At 46.1% G+C, this 19,810-nt stretch overlaps 1 protein-coding gene across 2 annotated transcripts in view; it reads right to left on the minus strand.

Moving 5' to 3' along the window:
* The window catches only part of TEP1 (telomerase associated protein 1), an 81,399-nt gene that overhangs the window by 15,359 nt on the left and 46,230 nt on the right, over positions 1–19,810 (minus strand). The window contains exons 27-41 of one of the 2 annotated variants that reach the window (XM_083145268.1): positions 18,961–19,140; positions 17,884–17,976; positions 17,187–17,319; positions 16,957–17,110; positions 16,599–16,735; positions 16,430–16,518; positions 16,233–16,347; positions 15,169–15,451; positions 14,429–14,546; positions 13,836–13,960; positions 11,134–11,233; positions 10,892–11,047; positions 10,588–10,797; positions 10,352–10,508; positions 1,671–1,883 (exon numbers count right to left, since the gene is read on the minus strand). In XM_083145268.1, the coding sequence (XP_083001394.1) occupies positions 1,671–1,883; positions 10,352–10,508; positions 10,588–10,797; positions 10,892–11,047; positions 11,134–11,233; positions 13,836–13,960; positions 14,429–14,546; positions 15,169–15,451; positions 16,233–16,347; positions 16,430–16,518; positions 16,599–16,735; positions 16,957–17,110; positions 17,187–17,319; positions 17,884–17,976; positions 18,961–19,140 (2,263 nt within the window). Of the gene's footprint in view, positions 1–1,670; positions 1,884–10,351; positions 10,509–10,587; positions 10,798–10,891; positions 11,048–11,133; positions 11,234–13,835; positions 13,961–14,428; positions 14,547–15,168; positions 15,458–16,232; positions 16,348–16,429; positions 16,519–16,598; positions 16,736–16,956; positions 17,111–17,186; positions 17,320–17,883; positions 17,977–18,960; positions 19,141–19,810 lie in introns of both variants that reach the window. The other variant, XM_083145267.1, reaches the window with a different exon arrangement.

Raw genomic sequence — 19,810 nt, forward strand, 5'->3', positions numbered from 1 at the left:
ACACACTCCGGCTCCTGCCGGACGGTGAAATCCCGCACGGCCAGGGAGCTGTGCCGCACACAGTAGATTATCATGGAGGGGATGGCCACAGCCCGGCAGCCGTCCCTTCCAGTGGCGGGATCCGGCTGCAACCGTGCGGCCAGGCTGTGGCTGTCCCGTGTGAATGGACACAATAGTGTCCATTCACAACTAATGTGTGTGGCACGGCTTCCTGGCCGTGCGGGATTTCACCGTCCGGCAGGAGCCGGAGTGTGTGAAACCGGCCTTAGAGCGTGACAGTAAGGGATTAGAAGCGGCTTCAGGTATCATGGGCTCTGGTCGTACAGGGTTTTGAAAATCAGTGTCAATTTTGGAAACATTAGCCATTTTACAGGCAGCCAGTGAAAGAAGTAGAAATGTTATGTGGCTGGAACGGGGCTGGTTGGTACGGACAGCTGCATTTTGTACATCTGTAAATGGTGCAATTCCTTTGCTTGGAGTCCAAGGTAGAGGGCACTGCAATAATGTAGGAGTAACCTCAGCTAGATCGTCTTCGGACTTCAGTACTTAATTCTGGCTATGTTTCTTAGATAAAAGAATGAGGATTCGATTGTGGTTGATACTTGATGTTGAATTGTCAAGCCGCAATCCAGGACAACAACAAGATCCTGCACATGTTCAAGGTTTATGAGAGCTAAAACTCCAAGTCTAAGTTTAGTTGTTGGCTATGCTGCAGTCTTTTCCAGTGATCCATCATAAGGTCCTCTGTTTTATCAGGGTCCAGTCACTGCCTACTGTCACTAATCCACTTCGGGAACTCAGCTAGTCAGCCATATTGGGTTTGGTATCAGCTTTTCCGAACATAGTGCAAAGGGCAGGTACAGTGGTGTAGCGACTGCATAGCAGTAGTAGACCAAGCCGATGTCCGAATATCCTAGACAGTGCTAGTATGTATACTACATAAAGCATAGAATATAGCACATAATCTTGTGGGACTTCATGCGGCAGTGGCACTGGTGACCGAGAGTATACTCCAGAATAAACTGAGCTGAGGTGGGAAGAGGAGGTGATAACACATTACACCTCCATCGGGGCCTAGTTATGGAGATTATTTGGTGATGGCTCTATTCCATCATTCCAGCAGCTAAAGTGAATGTTTCTTATTGGCTGCATATTTAGGTATATTTATTTACTTTAAGTAGACATGGAGGAGTTTGGGACCTTTAAAGTATTGTAACCCTTTGAATGCCATCAGCTCTGTGAGAGATATACAAAATATCAGCTAAAAATGCCAGCATCGCTCACATTTGCTATATAAATTCAAATACAAAATGTGTAAATAAAGATTATATTTCCTGTAAGAGGAAAACATTACAGGTCATTATGATGGATAAAAATGTTTGCGTGGCAATTTTCACAAATTCACTTGGCACTCAAAGGGTTAAGACTAATATATATCCAAGCAAGGGTTATAAACCATTTCCCTGCAACAAAGGACATGGTTTCTCTTGGGAGAGTTGATGCATGGGAACACTAAACAGAAGGCAATGCATACTGGGTATAATATGTTGGTGATATATTATTATTACTACCATATTATTATATATGAAAGGAGATGATAAAAATTAGATCACATAAACAAAGCCAGAAAAGTCCTAGGAATGTGTCAATATATGGAGGGGGTTTCTCACCAGATGCAGATGCCAGAAGCTTGGAGGATAGAGCCAAGGCATGAACAGGGCGCTGATGTGTTCGGAGAGTGAGTTGGCAGACAGGCTGTTCTGATGAGATACTCCAGACACGAATCAAGCTGTCAGAGCTCCCAGTGACCAGCTTATTATCGGAGAGCCACACAAGGCTGCCCACGGCCACATCTGCAAAACTACACTGTGACACCAGTTCACCTTTAGGGAGAAAAATACATTCTCTTACTTACTGAATGATTCTCAGATTTCATTCTGGCATAGATCACGGGGTACAGAATTACCATTTGGACCATGGCAATATTGTCCTCCATCCTCTACTTCCCAATCCAGCAAAAACATTTCTCTAACCAATCTCCACAGGATAGAACCAGTGATAAATTAGAGAACACCTTCGCTTCTAAAAACTTTTGTTATATCTGTGTGTCAGGGACTATCTATCTATAGATAGATAGATAGATACATACATAGATAGTCCCTGACACACAGGAATAACAAAAGTTTTCAAAAGCGAAGTGTTCTCTAATTTATCATTGGGAAAATAATATAACTATATTTATAGTTATATTATTTTCCTAATTTAACCTAAGGTAATCTTCAGTACCATGTTCGCTGAGGAGTTTTTGGTATCTAAACAGCTTACTTTTACTTTACTGCAATCAAAGAAGAAAAAACGGGAACCCCACGGCTTTGATAGACTGACAAGGACGAACATTTGTGAGGATTAAATTCTAGGCCAAATAAAACCTTGCCTGAAAAGTTCTAAGTTATTTTAGACTCTGAGTCCACCTGCCAGACCTTCTGCAAGGGGTTACAGATAGAACCACCAAGGTCATAATCCTGCCTACAGCATCTAAAACCACATCACCCTGGTATTTAGTGTCCTTTTAGATATGTACAACCAAGTTCATTAAAACAGACCGAGGCCCTAGTAGCTATTTGATATTACAATTGTAATGTATAAAATGTTAACACTCAAAAACATTTTGAGGGGAAAAAAAACAGACCTAGGCCCTAACCAGGACTGTCCAGGATCTGAATTCTGTCCAGGTGAGGTCTAAGTAGTCTTAAGTGGCACAAAGATCTCTATGCATTTCCCTGGGTTAATACATGCAGCTTCCTCAGGAGCATATGTTGTAAAACGTCCCAAGGACCGGCAAAAATACTTCAGTGAGTGGCATAATATTAGACACCTGTCTCTTAATCAGAGACAGTCAAACAGACCAACCATCTAATTTTTTTTACCATTCTCAGCATTGAAGTAATAAAACATTGATACCCAGACAGGTGTCTGATATTATGCCAGTCATAGAGGTATTGATAGCAGTCCTTGGGTCTTTTACAACATATGCTCTGAGGAAGATGGGAATATTAAAACAGGGACATGCATACAGCTATTTATTCCACTTGGACACATTATTGGACTTTTACAACATATGCTCTGAGGAAGATGGGAATATTAAAACAGGGAAATGCATACAGCTATTTATTCCACTTGGACACATTATTGGACTTTATTTTGCTTCATTGGTCTTAAATCTGCAATGTTTTGGACAACGTGGGAAGCCTCTCCGAAGCATTTATATAGCTAACTACTTCTCACCTCTATGAGGTGAAGTACCACCACTGACCACTAGAGGCCACTTGATGTAACAAATTACTCCTTAACAGAACTGTTTCAATCTTGCTGGAAATGGAGAGAGGGAGACGTGATGACAGAGATTGTAGGTAAGAGCAAATAGGGACTAAGCAATCATTTTGACAGCATGTACACAGTATGCTTCTGCTGATTAAAATTATATACAGCATAACTATATTCTGTGCGTGACAGTGGCCTTATCTGCATACAGAATGCTACGTTACGGGTTTTACTGGAAAACAATATTGTAGCATGTCCTATGCAGATACAGCCATGTTTGCACATATAATATAGGTATGCTGCATGCCATTTTACTCAGCGGAAGCTGCTAATGTGCCATATTGAAAATAAAATGCATTTTAATAGAGAAGGTTGCACACAAAGACGCTCTGCAATATGGCATGGCTTATAAAGACCTAAATGCAACAACCTCTGTTCACACAAGTAGCCCACAATATTTACAGTATATGGTAATCCCACCAAGTAAAGTAAAGTGTGTAGTGGATATAAACTTTTACACGTCTTCTGCACCGTGCTATTGCTTTCAGTAGTCTTACTTTTATTAGCCTGCTTCAATATCACTTTTAAAGTCTGCAATTTTTTTTAACCTGTTTCAAAGCATCATACCCTGGAATACTGTACAAATATCACATCATTGATATAAACGATTTCACATGCATTCCTATTTAACAGCACTTAGTCTATTGGGGGGGTTTATTACACTTTAAAAGTTGATTGGGAACCACTACTATAATTCTATAATTTGAGGCTTCAATTCACTGCCGCATGGTACTCTCATACTGGAATGCATCGCCTGATGTTATAATCCATAGTAATGACTCTTCTATTACAATTTATGACCAAAAATGGTCGTATTTTTACTATAGCAACCTTATTAGATGTAATGCCGTATAAGATTGTTTTTAATCCTTTAAATTAAGATGATATATTTATTGTAATTGCTTTTAGGTTTTATGGATGTACACACGAGTAAATCTGATCATCTTTAGATATGATTTTTTTGTATTTACGTATTATTAATAAGGAGAGTTATGGTAGACCTACCTTTGTTAACTCCCTTTCCTTGAAGTCCATGGGGACCACAGGGGACATCGGGTTGTAGGTGGATCCAGGGGGTCCGAGGCACCAATCAGCGCAGCTTTTAAAGATTTCCCAGGATGCCCGGGCCCTCTCCCCTACAGCCCCGCCTCCAGGCTCATCTAGCCAGTTTTAGTTACAAGCCGTAAGCAGGAAGCGGAGAGGAGAGAAGGATAGGACACATACCCATAGACACAGACATACATGAGCAAACATGGTCAGTACAGGTCACATAATACCACTTCAAGGAATCCCTCAGAAACAAATTAAAAGGGAGGGCGCCCTGTGGTCCCCATGGACTTCAAGGAAAGGGAGTTAACAAAGGTAGGTCTACCATAACTCTCCTTTTCCTTTTCAGGGTCCATGGGTCCCACAGGGGACATCGGGGATGTCACAAGCAGTATACTCACGGGTGGGAATTTGCCTGAGGGGTCAGAAGAACCCGACGCCCAAAGGAAGCATCCTGGGAGGCGAACGTGTCAAAAGCATAATATCGGGTGAAAGTATGGACAGATGACCACGTTGCAGCCCTGCACAGTTGTTCGGCAGAAGCGCCTCTGCTTGCTGCCCAAGACGGACCTACCGCCCTGGTAGAATGTGCTTTTAGAGACACAGGAATAGGTAACTTTGCCTGCTGATAGACCTGATGGATAACCATCCGAATCCAACGGGCAACGGTCTGCTTAGAAGCCGGCCAGCCCTTTTTGTGGAAACCGTACAACACGAACAGAGCGTCAGACTTCCTGACTGTCCTAGTGCGTTCCACATATATAGTCAGAGCCCTGACTACATCCAAAAGGCGTTCCTGTCGTGATAAGTTTTCTGATGCGAAGGCCGGAACCACAATTTCCTGGTTTATATGAAACCTAGAGACGACTTTAGGCAGGTGTGAAGGTTTCGTTCTCAGGACTGCCCTATCTGCATGCAGGATAAGGAAGGGAGGTTTCCAGCACAGAGCGGAAAGATCGGAAACCCTCCTGGCTGATGATATTGCCAGAAGAAACACTGTCTTAAGTGTCAGCCACTTAAGGTCAACTGAACTTAACGGCTCAAAGGGAGGCTTAGCCAATGCCTGTAACACAAGGGTAAGGTCCCAAGGCATAGTAGGAGGGGTATACGGCGGTTGCACATGGAGTACCCCCTGAAAGAAAGTGTGTACATCTGGTATAAGTGCGATCTTCCTCTGGAACCAAACAGACAGGGCTGACACCTGGACCTTTAGCGACGCCAGCCTTAGTCCCATATCTAGCCCTCTCTGCAGGAAAGCCAGGATCCTGGCTATTTTGAACACTTTGGGGTTATACTTGTTGGAAGTACATCAAGAGAAGAACGTGTGCCAAATCCGGTAATAGATTCCAGACGATGATGGTTTACGTGCCTGAATCATTGTCCTAGCCACGCTGGAAGAGAAACCCTTTTTCCTTAGTAAGGCAGTTTCAAGCGCCACGCCGTTAAAGACAGGCGGTGGGGATCTGGATGCAGACAGGGGCCCTGTGCCAACAGATCCTTCCGAGGTGGCAACGGAATGTGAGGCTGGTACGACATTTGTAGCAGGTCCACAAACCAAGGTCTGCGTGGCCAGAATGGGGCTATCAGAATGAGGTTCCCGCGTTCCACCTTGAATTTCCGGATGATCCGTGGGATCATATTGATGGGAGGGAACGCGTACGGGAGATGGAATTTCCAAGGGACCGTGAGGACGTCTGTGAAGTCGGCTAGAGGATCCTTTGTCCTGGAGCCGAACCTCTGCACTTTGCGGTTGTGCCTGGACGCCATGAGATCCACGTCCGGCACGCCCCATTCCTCTGTCAGAGAGGCAAAGACCTCCGGGTGGAGAGACCACTCCCCCGGATGGATGTCCTGACGGCTCAGGAAGTCCGCTTCCCAGTTCAGGACACCCGGGATGAAGACTGCTGAGAGTGCCAGGAGATTTTGCTCCGCCCACTGAAGAATCCTTGAAACTTCCCGTAGGGCCGCCATGCTGCGGGTGCCCCCTTGGCGGTTTATGTACGCCACCGTCGTGGCGTTGTCTGACCTGATCTGTACTGGCCTGCCCTGGACCAGGTCCTTTGCTCCGAGTAGTGCATTGTACGCTGCCCTCAATTCCAGGACGTTTATGGACAACCTGGACTCCTGGGTTGACCAAACGCCTTGCAAGGACTGGGATTCTACTACCGCTCCCCAGCCCCGCAAGCTGGCGTCGGTTGTAAGGACTAACCATTCTGTGAACCAGAACGGTCGACCCGTCAACAGGTGCTGCGGAAGTAGCCACCACTGGAGGGACTCCCGAACTTCCTGAGACAGTTGGAAGAAGGTGGTCCTGATATGTTGGGTCTGACCGTCCCACTTCTTCAAAATGAGACTCTGAAGGGGGCGAGAGTGGAACTGGGCCCACTCGACCATGTCGAAAGTGGACACCATCCGACCGAGGATTTTCATCGCCCAATGAACCGAGACCCGAGGGCTGGAGAGGAATTTGAGAATGTGCTGGTGTAAGGCAGCACTCTTGTCTGCTGGGAGAAGGAGCCGGAGGGCCTTGGTATCCAGCAGAGCTCCCAGGTGCAGCATGCGCTGCGAGGGAAGCAGGGTGGACTTCTCCCAATTTAGGAGCCAACCGTGGTCCTGCAAGGTTGTGACTGTCGTTTGCAGGTGTGCCAGGAGGATGTCTGGCGACTTTGCGACTAGCAAGAGGTCGTCCAGGTAAGGGAACACTCGAATGCCCTGCTGGTGTAAGAGCGAGGCCATTACTGCCATAATCTTCGTGAAGATTCTTGGGGCAGTGGCCAGTCCAAAAGGCAGAGCCCTGAATTGAAAGTGCCTGTGTAGGATGGCGAACCTCAGGTACTTTTGGTGCGCTGGGAGGATGGGGACATGCAGGTACGCATCTCGGATGTCCAGGGACACCATGTAATCCCCCTCCTCCAGCGCCAGGATTATGGATCTTAACGTCTCCATTCTGAACTTGGACACCTTGACTGACTTGTTTAGCGCCTTTAAGTTCAGAATGGGTCTGAATGTCCCGTTTGGTTTTGGGACAAGAAAGAGAGTTGAATAAAACCCTTCGCCTCTCTGGTGTTGGGGTACGGGGACAATGACCAGAGACTTTAACAGGGACTGCAAGATCCTCTGCAGATGGTCTGCTTTTACCGGATCGTGTGGGAGGCCGGTGCAGAAGAATTTTTTGGGGGGTGTTCTTTTGAACGCAATGGAGTAGCCCCGAGAGACTACTTCCCTCACCCAGGCATCCTTTGTGGAGGACAGCCACCGGCTTGAGAAGAGGAGAAGCCTGCCCCCCACCTGAGGCTCTCCCGGCGGGGGTGCCGGCCCGTCATGCGGAAGGCTTGTCAGGCTTGTTTGGGGCCTGTCTTGCGGCCCATGCCTGCTTAGGTTTGGCCTTGGCGGGTTTACGGGAGGGGGAAGGTTTGGTGAAAGGTTGGCCTCTGGCCTTGCCCTGGGGACGAAAGGACCGAAAGGCAGGCCTAGACTTCTGAGGGAGGGCCGTTGGAAGGCACGCAGTCTTAGCTGCTGCCAAGGAGGCTACTATTTTATCTAGTTCCTCCCCGAAGAGAGTCTCACCCTTGAAGGGTAGTAACTCCAGGGTCTTTTTGGACTCTAAGTCGACCTTCCAAGGTCGGAGCCAGATGATGCGGCGTGCTAGCACTGCACTGGCCGATGCCTTGGCTGCTAGAGTGCCAGCATCCGACATGGCGTCCATTATAAAGGCAGCTGCCTGTTTAATATGGAGAATGCACAGTTTAGCATCCTCTGATGCATCCTGTGCAAGCTCCTCCTCCAAGGTCTGAACCCACGGAAGAATGGCTTTGGCTGCCCAAGTAGCTGTTATTGTAGGCCTTTGAACTGCGCCTGAGTAAGAAAAGGTGGCCTTAAGAGCCTGTTCTAGGCGCCTGTCAGTCTGGTCCCCTAGGATTGACCCAGATGCGACGGGTAATACCGAGGGCTTTACCAGTCTTGCAACAGTGGGTCCACTGAAGGTGGTATCTCCCACGGCTTGCAATCCTCCGGTGGGAGGGGGTATTTGTTTAGAACCCTCCGTGGGATGCTGGTTTTCTTGCCCAGCTCCTGCCACTGATTTTTTCTAATTTCCGTGAGGTAATCGGAATGAGGGAACTGGGCCTTAAGGACCTTTTGTTTTTTAAACACATCCTTTGTCTTAGCGACAGGTTCAGGTTCCGGGTCATATAATAGGATCTCTTTAATAGCGTGTATCAAGGCAGCCACATCAGGGGTCTCTGTCTGAGCCGCAGGAATATCCAGTGGCATGGGGTCATCCTGATCATCATTTAGATTGATATCATCAGGTGCATTATCAGCATCATCATCTCCCCCATCACCCCCATCATCAGTATCAGTGTCATCCCGTGTATCTGCCAGCAATGGCGGAAAAAAAGGAACTACTGGGCTGTACAGCCTGGGGCAGCAGCTTTTGCATAGCAGCCGTAGTCTGCTGCAGGGTCTGCACCGTGGTCGACAGGGCATCCACCCAGGGTGGAGGGGGCTGTGCTATGGGGGGAGCCACAGCGCCGGGCAAGCGATCCACCAGGGTACCTAGTAACTGTTGGAACGCCGCCCATGGGGGTTGTTGAACTGTGGCAGAGGACTGCGCAGGGGGCATGCAGTTGACACACAGGCCATCCCGAACAACATCCATATCAGACAGGCCTGCAGCACAGCCCTTGCAGGACAAGAGCTGAGGAGATTCTGTCTGCTGACGCCCTCTCTTAGACATGGTGACAACCACACTGACAAGGAGAGCTGACAGTGCGCAATAGGATAGATCCCTATAGGAAACCCTAGAGCGATATCAAGGAGTGCTGTGACCAATGAGGTATTGCCTCAAACACAGAAGTGAAAGGACAGATAACTGGACAGAAGTAATGAAAATCTAGCACAAGTCACATACACTCTATAGCCAGAAAAAGACTACCTCACCCTGTGTCAACCGCTTGACTCTATGGAGAAAAGTGGGAATAAGGGTGGCTGTGAAAGAGGCTACTGAACCTGTAGGCGATTTCACAGGGGAGAAAGGTGCCCGCTCTCTGGAGGTGCTGATGAGAAATGGCCGCCGGCCGAGAGAGAGGGGGCGGGCACCATTTATACAGCCAATGGAACGGCAGATCTCGAGGAGCCAAGGCTGGGGGAGGAGGCTGCAGACCAACGTCTCCCCCCCTTGCTGGACTTCCCCCATCGGGATGTGAGATGTAATGGGCGCCCCCCCCCCCCCCAGTCTGCACTCGTCCCCGGTGGTCTAGTGGGGTCACGGGCCGTAGCCGGCACCCACGCCAGCTGCCGCGAGAGTCTCCCCCGCCAGCGCGGCATGACAGCGGTTTGCGCTCCAGGTGGAGCCTTACCTGTCCCTTTGATCCGGCCACGCCGTCCGGGGGAGAACGCTGGCGGTGCTAGGCGCCGCGTTCTCACCCCCGCCGAGGTCCTCCATGCCGCGTCAGGAGAAGGAGCCGGCGCCGGAAGGGTGATGCGGCTTGTTCGCTCCGCCGTCAGTGACTGACAGCGGGCAACAGCCTCAGCCGCAAAGCGGCTTCTGCCGCTGAAGCGGCAGATTCAAAAGTAAAAAAAAAAAAAAAAAATCAAAATTTAAGAAATAAAAATAAAAGCTTAGTGGGGTTACCTCGGTGAGGTAACCCCCGCTGAAATAAGGTGCTCCTGCTTCCTGCAGGCACCAAACAAAAACTGGCTAGATGAGCCTGGAGGCGGGGCTGTAGGGGAGAGGGCCCGGGCATCCTGGGAAATCTTTAAAAGCTGCGCTGATTGGTGCCTCGGACCCCCTGGATCCACCTACAACCCGATGTCCCCTGTGGGACCCATGGACCCTGAAAAGGAAATACTGTTAGTGCTTCTCATTAAGAAAACATTCCCTACATTAGGGAGGATTACGCAAATGTCCAGCATTACTTACCGGTATTCACGCTGTAGACACCAACAGAATCTGAATGATAACCAACTGCCAATAGAAGTCTATTAGGGGAAACGGCTAGAGACAGTGCCGGAGACAAAGCAGCTTTCACGCACCCCTGTCCATGCAGCCTCCCAAGACCTCCAGATGACACCTGCACCTGTGAAGAGAAGAACATTTCATCTTGGCACTTATTCTAGAAGACAACATTCTCCCTGGAACTGCCGCTGGGTCATTACTTTGCCATCCTCTCCTCCAGTAAGAATATATTCTCCATGCCGCAGAAAGTTAGCAGTCAGCGTGGAGCCACTGTGAGCTCGAAAACGAGATAGCAGAACTTGTGATTCCCAGGACCACAGGGAAACCCAGCCATCAAGACTTCCTGCGACAACTACATTGCCCTCTAAGGAGAAGGACACCGTTCTCACAGACGTGGAACAACAGAGAACCTGAAAAACAACACATTAATAGAAATAAGAGTAAGATTAAAGGGTACAAAGTCAATGTGCGGACAGTGTCCAGGACAGAGTGAAGGTCACTTACGGAACTTCTTTTCCAGTTATCAAGTAGTACCACAGATATCTTTCCATCCCAAGACCCAACTGCAGCAACAGGACTTCTAGGGTGAAATGCTGCACAGTTCAGGGGGCTGGAGAAGGAACTGGAGCCTAAGAGAGAACAGCTTCTCGTGTCCCACAACTAAAAAGCATAAAAGAGGGAGCACACTGTGAATGTACCGTACAGAAGACAGATACTTAGGTACACATTTAAGAAGAATCAGTCACCTTGATTTGGAAGTCCAGAGAACAGGTGAGAAGCTGCCTGTGGTCAGCACTAACGCTGCATCCTGTGACCTGCCGCTTGTGAGCTTCAATTCTCTGTATGCTGGGTAGCAGAAACAGATATGTAATAAAAGGTCACACTACGCAAGTAGAAAATATGACATACAGTATACGTTAATATAGAACACACTGCCCGTTGAAACTCCTTTACGATTCTACATTCTGATTTACTCAAATGGATCTATACAAATGTGCAGTAAAGGGAATGCAGCAAAATGACTTAGTACATGCTCCCTTGTTCTTTGACTGGGGGTTTCGTTAATATTCAGTGGGGCCGATTCAGGAACCTGCAGGATGGGTCTCTTAGATGATTTCTGATTGCAGCCTACCGTCTGGCTACTGTAATTGCACTCCTGTAGCTCAATCTACAACAAGGTGTTCTCCGACACCAAAAAGTTATCCCTTCTTGCTGCAAGCTTATTCTGTGATCATGACTTGGCAAGCCTAAATTTCATTAATGATATGAGTTGCTTCATCAGATAATCCTCAGATCCAAAAGGTGTTTCTGCCTTAAAGATTGTTTCAGTAAAAAAACATAAACAGTCATTGAAGTAAATATGAAATATCTCCCTAGCCACCACCGCGCTTGGAATATAGAGCTGTACCTAATCAAATGTAAGAATCATTTACAACACACAGTTTTCCAAAAACAGAACAGACATGACCTCTGCATTCCTAATCAGAGGGGAACCAGCAACAGTCACCATGAGTGAGATGTGGCTGCAGCACCTCCACACTCCAGTCACTGATTTCAGTTGCTGTTAAAGAGTCTGTTGGTGGAAGCAACTCATCTCCTATAAATGGGATCAGCACAGTGGTGTATGATTGTCAATTTACAACTAGTGATGGTCATGCAACACCAGTTGTAGCGATCAGCAAAGACAATTTACTAATGATAATAGTTACCCAGGACAAATTAGGTGACAAAGCAAGATCATCGTGTCACACCACATTGTAGAAATGAGAAAGTGATTTAATGAAACCAGGATATTTTTGTACTCGTCATAAAAATACATTTTTCTTAGTTCATCTGGGAGATGCTGCAGACTGTCGACTTCCAGGGGAGGCTGAGGAGTAGGCACTAGTTAAACTATTGGAGCTGAATCTCCCTACCATTAAACCCTCCAACCTCTAACCATGCTAATTCCCTGACTGTTGCGAGAGCGCTCCTAACTAGAGTGATCTATATCCAACTGCAATGCCAATTCAGGATATACTGCTTAGGGAGGGGCTGTGGAAGCACAGGGGGCTAAGGAACCATAGGAATTGAATCACTCACCTCTGGTTACAGGCATTCCTGAACAGTGTGGAAGGCTGTATTAACCTAATAAAAAGAGGCCACTGCCATCAGGGAATACAATTGTTATGAAGAGGTGCACTTTGGTCCGGATTCAGGTTGGCTCCGTCATCTTCAAACATCACAGCTTACCGAGCGCCTGAGAAGCCGCAATACCCTCCACCAAATCCCCTCGGTACCACATGAGGATAATGTGTACGAGAACACATCCCCTCGCATGCCTCCGCTGACCACCGAATGATTTCTTCGGCCCTCACAAACAAAAGTCAGTGAAAACGGACTTAAATTTACGAGCGCTACAATGAAGGAGCGGGCTGCTGAGGTCCTGTGATGTCAGCCACCTGCCCCGCGCAGGCATCGGGCCACCTGTGCACCCATGGGAACTCCCAGCGTTTTTATTGGCATACCCATAAAACACTAGGCGTTCCCATGATCTAGCACCGTCACTACAATGAATGGCCTGACCATTGTGTGTCTCGCCAAAGCAATTTGTTGCCGGAGTCTGCAAATACACATATGCGCAGACCCCCAAACATCAGAATGGGGCTTAATTCTATCACGTTCCGATCACTAGTGAATTAGGACCTTTGTATACAAGAATTTTAAGGTAGGTAGTAAGTTTTAATATCCATGTCGCTGGTTCACCGAATGTCTTTCCATGGACCTTTTTTGTTAGATACTAACCAATGAACATTGTTAACACCACACAGGACTTGCTGTTTTGGAGATGCTCTGACCCAAATATCCAGCCATCTATATATGGCCTTTGTTCAGGCATAGGGATCTGAGTGACTGACAGTTTCCTGGCTTCCAACACACCAACTTTAAGCACTGAGTGTTCACTTGCTACCTATCATATCCCACCCCATGAGGGGTGCCATTGTAACAAAATAATACATTGAATTAACTTCACCTGTCAGTGGTATTAATATACCACTGGTGTGCCTGCACCCACAGCCACCTGGTGACCCTTCCAGGGGTGGGAGAAGGCTTTACCTGGGGCAACAGATGCTGCAGACCAGCACTGATATTATGCCCACTCTCAAAAACTGATCACAGAAGGGCAATAAGGGAACCAAATAAAAGAAAACAAGCTAGACAGAAACAAATACTTCCTTTTGTGTAATCTTATTGCCAGTCAGGTATGTAATAAAATACCGGAGGTGGGAGTGCTGAGATGAGGGGTCAAGTGCCTTTGTTTAACTATTTAGTTCTGCCTCCGCTCCAAACTAACAATCTGCACTGCCACTCAAGATAAGATGAAAGAGGAATTTACATGGTTAATTATTTTAAAAAGTTGTAAACATTGAAGTATAGATCTTAAATGTTAGTACTGAATGGTGCTTACCGGTAACCATCAGCTACATTCCAGATCTCCAGTGTTCCATCATATGAACCAATGCAGAGTAATGCTTCTGAAACAAATGCACAGGAAGAGACTCCATCGCAGCTACTGTGCAGCGTCCTAACTTCCTGTAAGAAGATGCAAAGACTCTAGCACATGAAAAAAGACACACCACGCAGATATTTATAATATATAAATGGCGGGCCAACTCCCAAAAAAGTCCCACACTTCTGGAATTCAGACACCGTTACATTTAGTACCAAATTAGGATACGGAAAATACAGTCTTTAACTATATTACAAAGAGGAAAATGCAAAAGACCCATTATCAATCACATTCACAGTCACCCTTCAATATTATTAAACTGCAGAGGAGGCAACTACATAAAAAAAAAAACAATAAGCACTGCAATCCATTTATACAATTACATATCAAATATAATCACACAATCATCACAAACTAAATCTCAATTCTCAAGACAACTCCCTAAAAAACTCTAGATGACTAGATGTCAAAAATGAAATGTTTTTTTGTTTATACAGAAGTATCAAGCCCATTGTGATAAGATTAATAGACTGAAGAATAGAAGTTATTACCTCCCCACTGTCTGTATGGAGAATATGCAAGGAGCCATCACTGGTGCCCACGACTGCCAAGTCACCCTTAGTACTCAGACCAACACATCCCGGAACAGAAGGAACATCCAGTGATTTGCTGTAAGAGAGAGAAGATGATATGTGAGAGAAGTGCTCTTCCAAAACATAACAAAGTAAAAAAAAAAATATATTTACTGTCGTTCATTAAACCAGTGGTTTTTAAACTCGGTCCTCAGGACCCCACACAGTTCATGTTTCACAGGTCACCCGACAGGTTCACTCATTACTGTGTGACACATCTTAAAAGATCCACAGGTGGAGCTAATTATTTCACTTGATTCTGTGAAGAGAACCTGTGCATTAAACCATCATCACAATGATGGGTTATCCATACTTTGTCCTATAATTTTAAAATTCAAGAAGATTATGCATTGGGTGCCTGAGACAATTTAGGGGACAATTCAGACCTGATCGCTGAGGTCCAAATTCACCCCCGGTCCCGTTGGTGGGGGTTTGCACATGTGCAAACCCCGGGAGAGAATGCCTTCGGCAAGTTTCACACTCACCAGGGCATTCGCTCAATGGTGGACAGGAAATTGCACAAATGCAAATATAATATAAATAAAAAATTATATCTTGGAAGTTTATAGATTTAGAAATATGAAGCATAGTGTGATATTTTCAAAGTCATTACCAATACCACATACATACAAATGAAGATGTACCACATAATCTCTGACCTTGAGCAGACATTTATGGAGTCTGGTTTATTGTTCCACGCTGTTATTAGTTGGGCTTCTGTACTCTTCCAGTCAGCCAAAATCTCTTGTGCCTGGCTGCATACTGGTGAACAGGCAGGCTCATTCAGGGCCAGCTGATAAAACAGTGAAGGATTCTGGGAGAGAATGTGCAATGATCGCTCAATAAACTCCCTGAATACCCTTATTGGTGGTTCATGTGGCTGTTGATTAAACTCATTCTGTTCCCAACATGCAGGGGTTGAAGAAGTCTTCTCAGGCAGGACTGTTGCTTAAATGTAAAACAAGGTGTGTTTGATTACACTGAAGTGGCTATTTATATTCCAGCTCTATTTATACCAAATTATTTTCCCCACAAAATGCCTAGAAACTTAGGGGGGTATTCAATGTTGGTCATGCTCCCGCAGCCATCTCCCGACGGGGGAGATGGCTGCGGGGCCCTATTCAATGCTGTCTTCCCCCGACAGCATTGAACAGGGGTTCTCGGCAGAACGAGCCTGACATCACAAGCCGTCAGGCTCATTCTGCCAAGAAAAGCCGGAAATAGGGGAGCTCCTGGCCGGAGCTCGTCTATTTCCACCCTCAACTCGCAGCCACGCCCCTTTCTCGTCGCTCGGCGGCCGGGACATTGAATCCCGACCGCCGAGCTCAAGTCGAGCAAATCGAGAACGGGACAGGGGCACGGCTGTCGAGCTTGCTCGACAGCCGTGCCCCTGACATTGAATACCCCCCTTAATCTGTGTAACTTGTTTTCTATAAACCATACTTGCCTGCCTGACCCTCTCCATGAGGGAGAAAATGCTCTGTTCCTGGACTTCCCTGGTAATGTATGATTGCCAGAACCTAAGGTGAGCTAGGTAATTGATAAGAAAGGTGTTTCACCACAGGTGATGACAATCATACATTACCAGGGAAGCCCAGGAACAGAGCATTTTCTCCCTCATGGAGATTGTCAGGTAGGCAAGTATGCTATAAACTCAATATAAATAAGACTTATTATTAAGGATTGTGGCCCAGATGGTGAAACAATCAGAACAGGTGCTCACCATAGCTGCTGTAAACCTGGCATAGGTGTGGCAAGAGACCCAGGAGAGCATGTGCCCGTAGAAAAGGAAGGTGTACCAGGAGCCGTCCCAGAGTGGATAACTGCATGCCATGTAGCTGAGAAGTACAACCAAATTATTTAAAATCTACAAATACACGAGAGCTCGTACAGCATTTGCTTGCATGGAAATTAGCATACCAGATGATGGGAAAGCTCACTCAGACCCTCAGCATGAAGAGCAGGTGAAGAGTCTGGGGCTTCAGGAGAGGATACTGTCCAAAAGTGAGCTGGAGGAGAAAAAAGTGTCACTTTCATGCAATGGAAATATATTTATGTTATAGAGCCAAGGAAACGGTCAGGATCTCACCAGCTATGAGCAAATGCACAGCGTGGACAACCTCCGGTTTTACTAGATACCGCTTCTCCACAGCCTCTCGCAAAAGACAACTAGAGAGATGCAGCCGGCACTCAGTGGCAGAGTTACGACTCCAGAGGCCAAGAGTACTGTGAAAGGAAATGAGTATCTGTAATGAACATTATATTTGCCTATAGAACTTTAACCTGATGATGTATTGTTTGCTGTAATCTTCTCTGTGAATGATATTACACACTCCTTCCCTAGTAATAATGACAAAAGATAACAGCCAGCAATACAGAGCTTCTCAAGGAGTAAACTGAACAAAGGCAGCAGAGTGGTTGCAGCAGAAGAAGCAGCGCTGCCTCACCTTCTTAGTCCACTGAGGAGCAGTGAGAACGTGGCCATGGGAAGGTTTTCTGCATATGTGGCTGCTGTCAGCATTTCATCCCAGCTTGCGGTGTACACAGAACTAATTTGTTGCAGAGAGCTCACAATTCTGAGTAAATCTCTCTCCAAAAGTCCTAAAACAGGAAATAGAATAGTCACCAAACCATATGGTGGTGTAGAGCTATACTCCAATGGAGGTTACCATCCTACCTTTCCGTGAGATGCAGATGGCAGCCAGAGCAATGGTCACAATGGTTCTTCCATGTTCTTCTTCCAAGCTAACTAGCCTTTTCTGAATGAGAGGTGGAAGCGTGGCTGGCAGACTCTGGATATCATCAGAGAGCTACAAAAGGACACACTGGTTAATAGGAAGGTACTGTATGCCGTCAACCCTAGCAGACTTAAGCACCAGTAACGGGTGTAAGAATATAAAGAACTTGTAGTTGCTCCCTTGAAAGCCACAATCAATAAACTGTAAACTAACCCTTGTTGTAATAATCAAATATTTGTTTAATGTGATAAATATGTTGAAATCTATGGATAAATGTTATCCGCAAGTGCATGTACATGGTATATCTGCTTCTGCTCGACTAGTCATTTACAGCAAAACCAACTGCAAAATAAGGGCCAGATGTATCAAGCTTCAAAAAGTGATAAAATGGAGAGTGATAAACCACCAGCCATTCTGCTCGCACCTGTAGTTTTTCAAATCCAGCCTGTGATATGGCAGTTAGGGTCGATTGGCTGGTTGTTTATCATTCTCCATTTTAGCACTTTTTGAAGCTTGATGCATCTGGCCTTAAGAGAGTAAACAATAATAAATCACTGAGATAATGTGTGTTTGTGAACTATAGTCTTGTATAGAGGATTAAGATATAAAACAAGAAAATATCAAGAGCTGACTAACCTTCTCAAAAACAGCGTTAGTGCGCAACTCTTCACTGGCCAGAGTCAAATACAGAGGGTCACGTGTACCCTTTTTTATCATCAGGAGTCGCATCTGGAGAAAAATAGATAGAACAGGTGTGATTACTGGGAACCCAATAACTGCAGTGATTAATCTTGCTTATGTCAAATTTTAGACTGTATGAGGGAAGATTTCACAGTGAGGTCGGTTCAGAGTTGTAAAACTTTTAAAATGAATGATAAAACAACAGTGAGGACATTTTAAAGGATATTTCTTATGCATGAGATCCAGCGAGCTGTACTTTATACTGCAGAGCTTCAGCTCATGGGTAAAGTGAGTGGAGCTATTCTATTAAAAAACCTGTAGTAAACCTGCGACTAAGCAAAAGGCAGCACGTACAGTAAAGTGGATTTCTGCGCACACACTGCAGAGGATCAACCAGTAATTTACAGTAATGCCTGGTACATACCAGAAAGATGCACATCTTGATTGGGTCGTAAGATGATCATGCAACCCGCTCACGATCTGGTGGAGCTTACAACCCGCTCACGAACTGCATCCGATCTGACCACGATCCAATCGCAACCCATACCCACTTGAATGCTCATTTTTCAGATCCTACCTGCTGCAGGTAGGATCTGAAAAATGACATAACCCGTGGGGCCCTGTATCGGATCGGGATTGGATCTGAAATGCCCCAAAACAAGCCCAATTTACATACAACCGGTCGAGATTGTATCTAAATTGGGTAATTTTGAACCAAATCGTTTGGGTGTGTACCCTACATACAGTAAGTGCTGCTTCAGGCTAGCTCCAGGCTTGTAACTGAATAGCTCTGGACACTTTACCAGGGAGCTGAGGCCACACGGTACAAACTGCTGCTATCTGAATCTCTGCATTTGTGTCCAGAGGTGTAACAGCTGCAGATGTGTTTCACAAATTAAGGAAATAAAGGTATTCACAAAATATGACCTACATGGTATAAAGGGAGCAAGACATCTGCAACATAAAGCAGAACACGGTCTACACATAATACAATCTATCAAGTGTATAACAACATAATCACCAACATCAGACCTGGTTATTGAAAGCGGACTCCTCCAACTTTTTCCCATACACTGCGAGTTTCCCTCTCACAAGCTCTGCCCGTTCACTTGGTTCGAGTCTCCCTAAGGGGATGAGTATGACGTCTTTATGTTTGCTCAATAAGCGGCAAAGAGAGGAGCCCTCAGTCACACTTACAACTAAGTTCACTTTCTGTGGAAACAAAATGCAAGTAATCTATGAGATCATGGAATAACAGGATTTTTGGTCTTACCTGTTAAATCTGTTTTACTGAAGCCATGCCGGAACACTGGGACCATGGGTATTGCAGGTCCAGACCATGGGTATTGCAGGTCCAGACCAGGCACCAAGGAGTTAAACTTCTGGAGTGCAGCAGGGTGAGGCTCCTCTCCCCAATACCCAGTCTGCCCCTGGCCCATACATCCCAACATGACCCTCTCCAGGAGGGACAAAGTGCTCAGTTTCTGGACTTCTCTCTGAATGTATGATTGCCATTACTTGTTTTGAACAGGTTAGTAAGAAAGTTGTTTCAGCCTCGCTGAAATGCCCGCGCCCCCCCCCCCCCCGGCGGTCTGCCACACCGTCGCCGCGAGGTTCTCTCTCTCTCAAATGTAAAAATTTTGAATCACTTTAACGTAAGCTAATTCAATGCTGATTTGTAATTGCCAAGGTACTCTATTACACCTGTCAGTTGAAAGTGAGTCACTCAATAAAAGGTGTTTAAAAAAAAAAAATAGGTACTTGTTTCCTAGCACGGCCACACTGATTTGTATCGGGGTGATCGTGTCGGAAAAATTGCATCGGTCGCATCCCGACGCGATCGACCCGATTTTTACATTGAATCAAATGTGAATAGGGCCCC

Source organism: Crinia signifera, chromosome 1, assembly GCF_055691185.1.
Source record: "Crinia signifera chromosome 1, ASM5569118v1, whole genome shotgun sequence".
NCBI lineage: Eukaryota > Metazoa > Chordata > Amphibia > Anura > Myobatrachidae > Crinia > Crinia signifera.